The 6,182-nt window shown below is 40.9% G+C and overlaps 1 protein-coding gene across 1 annotated transcript in view; it reads right to left on the bottom strand.

Moving 5' to 3' along the window:
- Window positions 1–1,278: 1,278 nt before the first annotated feature.
- Window positions 1,279–6,182, bottom strand: part of LOC117537156 (meiosis inhibitor protein 1-like) — a 57,019-nt gene continuing 52,115 nt past the window's right edge. The window contains exons 10-11 of the mRNA XM_034202296.1: window positions 1,441–1,551; window positions 1,279–1,289 (exon numbers count right to left, since the gene is read on the bottom strand). Of these exons, the coding sequence (XP_034058187.1) occupies window positions 1,279–1,289; window positions 1,441–1,551 (122 nt within the window). The remainder of the gene's footprint in view (window positions 1,290–1,440; window positions 1,552–6,182) is intronic.

Here is a 6,182-nt window from a genome sequence, read left to right as displayed (position 1 = left end):
AGAGTGTGTGACAGACAAGAAAGTGTGTGACAGACAAGAAAGTGTGTGACAGACAAAGAAGAGTGTGTGACAGACAAGAAGAGTGTGTGACAGACAAGAAGAGTGTGTGACAGACAAGAAGAGTGTGTGACAGACAAGAGTGTGTGACAGACAAGAAGAGTGTGTGACAGACAAGAAGAGTGTGTGACAGACATGAAGAGTGTGTGACAGACATGAAGAGTGTGTGACAGAGTGTGTGACAGACATGAAGAGTGTGTGACAGAGTGTGTGACAGACATGAATAGTCCATTCTAATGTCTAACACTTAATGTGGAGAAAGAGATGTCCTGTGTGGGTTGATTGTGCGTTGATCTGTTGGTAATGCCTCGGGGTTCCGGTGGGCATGTAAACAAATACATAATGCTGTGCTATACTTTGTGGCCTCACCCAGTTGCATAGCGACACTTATTGTGTAGGTGTCTTTTAATAAGCAGGTAGTCCTATCATTAGCTAGAACTAGCTGGATCTGATCGATATGGACATAAACGCGAGTGAAGTCTAATCTGGCGGGAGAGAGAGATCAGCTGCTGCTGACGAGTCGACATGCAGCTCTGCATGATCACATGCAGCGGTGAGCGGACAAAACACACACTTCAGGTTAGAATATCACACGTAGCTATTTTAATCACCTCTCAAACTACCGTAACTAGTTATAGATATGTTTAGTTTTACTGTCGGGTCACTCATTACTGATCCGCGAGCTGCATGAGACTGACGGGCTGTCAGGAGAAGGAGAGAGCGCTCCGTTTATTATTCCCGTGTTATTGTAAGTTACTGAACACTTTTGAATAATGTAGTTAATCTACTATAATTAGTTTGTTTAATATCGAATCATATCAATTTGTTTTAAAGCTCAATAAATAACAAAGAAGACCTTTGACCGGCACTTTTCTCATTTTGTCCAGAAGATTTAAACTTTATGTTGACCGGCAAAAAAAGATTCTAACGGAAACTCTGGTCACAACAAAACATGTGTGAGAATCTCTCCAACTTCACTGCATTATATGGAGAAATTGCAATTATCTTTTTTTGAATATTATGTATTCATTTTGTAGAACACCGTTTGCAGCATTACAATAACAATACAACTACAATTATTTTGCCTTTGCTATTTGGACATTGCAATAGTCCATATTTCGCTTTATTGTGCACCCCTAGAGTAAGACAATGTGCAGGACTGAGCCACTTCCTGTGTGTACAGTTATGTGAATATATACAGTAGGTGTCAGCTTGTCTAGGTCATCCTCTCCCTGTTGTCAGAAGAGGGCAGAAGAAAAGACATGGAGGAGAGAGAAACAGGCAGAGGGTGAGGAGGCAGAGTGTGTGAAAGATGTAACTTTGGGAGAGGGGGGGAGAGGAAAACACACAAGAGGAGATGTAGAGACAGGGAGTGTGTCTCACCTCTGTCGGTGCAGTGTGCCGGGGACAGGCTCAGGCAGCAGTACAGGAAGTTGAGAGCGGGAAGCAGGCTCTCTGTGTCGCTGGGCTTCAGCCTCCCTGCTAAATTACTCACTGACAGAGAGGGCAAAAGTACACACATCCTTTACTCAAGTAGAAGTACAGATACTCGTGTTTAAAAATACTCTGGTGAAAGTAGAAGTACTGACTAAACTTCTTTACTCAAGTGAAAGTAAAGAGGCTTTGAAATGTACTTCAGTAAAAAGTACCCATAGCTAGCAGCTGCTTTAAAGAGTACCTGACCTCCCTTTATATTAATAGAACAATAATGTCATTGTTAGCTAATGAATGTTTCCATGCTGAACAACGGCAACATGACAACGTTTCCATTGGTCCCTCTTCTTTAGAGAAGACCAGGAAATGATGGATACACGGATCGTGTTCAAATCAATAGGCACGCAATGACTCTAAAGAATAATGATCACACATCAAACACACATTCAGACTAAAGGAACCAGCTGTTTGGGAAATGTGAGAAGTAGAAAGTACAGGTATTTGTGTTCAACATGTAAGAAGTAGGGATGGGAACGATTAATCGAATATTCGTAATTATTCAGGTATTCGAATATGAGTTATGAATATTTTTATAAATATATATATTTTTTTATAAATATTTTTTTGGGAGATGCCTAAGTTGATTACATATTATCAAATTGAATAATTCAATGTATATATTAGACCCTCCAGAAAAACGCGATTCTGCGATCGCAGAATTTACCGCATAATCAGCAAAATGGCGCAGATTTTTAAAAGAACACATATTTATCAAAAGGCTGCATAATCCCCGCATTTTTCCCCCCCGCAAGTTAACTCGTTTTCACGTGAATTGATGATGATGATGCGACTTCATCAGCTCGCGCATCACAGAAGGTAAACAACACCGTAGAGTGAACGTGTGGAGCTCACACGAGAGAGAAAACACCAAGATGAAAAAATCTAATCCATCTCATTTACCGACGAACATTTCTGCTAAAGACCGGGCAAAGCAGTTCCCCGATGTTTTGCACGAAAGTGGGGGTAAACTATTCTGCACCCCGTGCAACTGTGTGTTGGAGCATAAGAGAACATCGACGGTGACGACCCACTTTGATTCATTCAAACATTCGAAAATGCTTTCTGCTGCTGCGGACAAGAAAGCCAAACAACTCACGTTCACCGAGGCATCGACCTCCAAAACCCTTTCGAGGGCTACAAGAAACGAAGTGAGTAGCCTACAAGATTGAAACTGGTCAGATAACGAACGAGTAAATGAAAACAGAATGAGGCGGAGAAGTGTGTGTGTGTGTGTGTGTGTGAGAGAGAGTGTGATTAAAATAGCCCAATTTCTTTTACAATAAATAAACATTGAATGTGTTTAATTGAATAGTAAAGGGGTTTAACGTTAGTGGCAGGTTGTGTGTGAGAGAGAATAAATAAATAAGACAACCCAATATTTATTTTTTCCGCATATTTAGCATATTTCGCAACTTCCCGCAATTTCACCGCATAAAATCACATAAAACCCTGCATGTTTGATCGCATAATCAATGATTTTAGCCCGCATAATCACGGATTTTAGCCCGCATAATCAAAGATTTTTGCCCGCGTTTTTCTGGAGGGTCTAATATATATACGACTGTGCCATAGCTAAATGTGTTAGGTGACGTCTAAAGGTGTGTTTTGCTCCGCTCACCGGTCCCTCACAGCGGGCAGAGCTGCAGGTGCTGATCTCTCTCTCTCGTGTCCGGTTATACTTCACTCGCGTTTATGTCCAAATCCATCAGATCTATAGTTCTAGCTGATGATATGGCTGCTGCCCCTCCCTACACGCAGATCACGCAGACTCAAACCTCATCTTAGGCCCAAATGAACTCCGCAGCCATTGCGAGGTTTCCAGCGCTAACAGTTCATGAGCGTGCTCCCCCGCCCCCTGTCAACACTCGCGACACATGAGTGGCCAGCCTAAACAACAATAAGCGCTGCTTGGCAACTGTGTGTGGCGGCAAAGAACATAGACATTTTGACTGGAGAGATTTAGTTTTGCCGGTATTCAACATATTTTACCAGCCATAGTCCGGTAATTATTTACTTGAACATGTATGTATTTCTAAAAAATTATTGAAAAAAAAATGTAAAAAAAATATTCTGACATTTTTTTTGAAACATTTTTTTTTACCCAATTTTTTTTTTATAGGATATGTACATTTCGGTTAACCGGTTTTTGGGGGGGTCGAATATTCGAATATACATTTGCTTTCAAATTCCCATCCCTAGTAAGAAGTAGAAAGTACAGGTATTTGTGTTCAACATGTAAGAAGTAGAAAGTACAGGTATTTGGGTTCAAAATGTAAGAAGTCAAAGTAAAAAGTCATCCAATAAGTAGTGGAGTAAAGTACTGATACCAGAAAAATGTACTTCAGTACAGTAACAAAGTATTTGTACTCCACTACTCCACCTCTGCTCACTGACACACACACACATACCATGTATACATCACTTCAGGGGACATTACATTGACTTACATGCATTTCCTGGAGACTTATCCTAACCTTAACCATAACCAACACATGCCTTACCCTAACCCAGGGGTGCCCAACCAGTCGATCGCGATCGACCGGGGAGATTCCCAGTCGATCGCGATATGTGTCTAAAAATAGAACAACAATATTCTGTTTTATCGTTAATGAATAATCTTCCTGTGCCAGAATAATGCACTTGAACGCATCAAAGCTTTGTGATTGGCCGGCGTGACCCCATGTGTCGGGGCGTGGCTGGTGGGCAGTTGGCACTATTTCGCTGACGTTGTCCGTGTCAACAGGAGTGCCAGTCCGCACACACACAAGACCGCAATTATGGCAGAAGCAAAAAAAAACAACATATATAATTTTTCACTCCGAGTGGGAGGATGATTATTTTTGTATTTATTCCAATTCAAAGTCCATCTGTCTCATCTGCAATGCGAGCGTGGCTTTATCGAAGAAGGGTAATTTAGGAGCGGCATTTCAAAACAGTGCACAAACGCTACGAGACGGAGTTCCCTCCTAATTCTGCCCTACGCTCCCAAAAGGGGAGGGGCCTGAAAGGACAGCTAAATGCACAGCAGTCCATTTTCACCAGGCCCAACAACAAGAGCAAGGCTGCTACCAGAGCATCTTATCGTGTCAGTCACGTTCTTGCGAAACACATGAAGTCTTTCCAGGCTGAAATGATTGAGGGGGCTGTTCAAAAATCCTAGGGGGCGACTTTTTTTTCACAACAACGAAAAATACTGGCAATTTAATGAATTGACACACCAAGTTTTTTTCATTCTCACTGCTCTACAATCTCTTTGCTTCTTTATTTGTATTCCCGATTGACCCCTCTCATTCTGTTCTTTTCCTCTGATCTTTAAAGGTGGGGTAGGTAAGTTTCAGAAACCGGCTCGAGTGCACTAAAATTTGAAAGTACACAGCCGAAAAGAATCCGCCCCTTCCTTCAGACTTCCTTACAGAGCACCTCCTCCAACACACATGAACGCGCACATGATGTCAGCAGACTGGTGAAAGTGGCCGCCTGTTGCTGGCGAGTCATTGAAGTACTGCTGCAATGCACGCCCAATGAGGGCACGAGATACATTTGTGCGTGCACGAGATGGAAGGCTGACAGACAAGGCGGCAATCCAATCCGTTTAGCCGGCCCGGCTAAACGGATTGGATTTTTTGTCAAAGCACTTAAGATATTCATTGCTATCGGGATGTTAAGAGCATTCCATGGAATATAACAAAAAGTGTATCTCGAGCCGGTTTCTGAAACTTACCTACCCCACCTTTAATAATAGATAGTACATTATTAGATGCCTGCAATTTGTTAGTCACGTTAACAGACTAACATTGATTTCCTCAATTTATAAATGGACAGGCTCTGTAATTATACCATAACCTTTTCTCCTCTATCCCTTAACTCGTCTTCCTATACAGATTTATTTACTTACTGTCTACTCTTGTCAGGATTAAATACAAATTAATCTGGTTGATTTTTTATTTTCAGGATTGAATGTTCAAACCAAGACCTAAAACCTGGCATTCCATAAGAAAGTGACTAATATATAAACCAAATGTAATATTGGATCAAATTCTACACCAAATGGACAGACACAGATTAAAAATCCGTCACTAGATGTCGCTCATTGTACCAATACGGTTTATATAATAACATATTATTATTATAGTAAAAGGGCTCGCTTTGGCAAAAACCTGATCCATACAGGCAGCCCTAAATAATAACAGGTAAGCATCATGTGTGGTGCTATCTGTAGTTGTCTTATTTTTTGTCGATTTCATCTTGTTTTCACAGAGCTGTGGAAATGAATTTCCCCCTGGGGACAATAAATCTAATCTAAACTAATTTAATATTCAATCCCACACTTGGAGATTGAGAACATACATTCGTAATTTACCTTGTTTAAATCATTTTTGTTCTAATACTATGGATTTAGTTGACACTACTAGCCGACTTTCTTTTGTCCAATATTTTGCGGGAAGGTACATTGAATTAGAAGCTTCTTATTATACATCCATGGGTAGAAGAAGAAGAGGTAGAAGAAGAAGAAGTAGAGGTAAAAGAAGAAGAAGTAGAGGTAGAAGAAGAAGAAGTAGAGGTAGAAGAAGTAGAGGTAGAAGAAGTAGAGGTAGAAGAAGAAGAAGTAGAGGTAGAAGAAGTAGAGGTAG

This window comes from Gymnodraco acuticeps, unplaced genomic scaffold, assembly GCF_902827175.1.
Source record: "Gymnodraco acuticeps unplaced genomic scaffold, fGymAcu1.1, whole genome shotgun sequence".
Taxonomy (NCBI): domain Eukaryota; kingdom Metazoa; phylum Chordata; class Actinopteri; order Perciformes; family Bathydraconidae; genus Gymnodraco; species Gymnodraco acuticeps.
The sequence above is the reverse complement of the archived record's forward strand: the minus strand, read 5'-3'. Positions and strand labels throughout refer to the sequence as shown.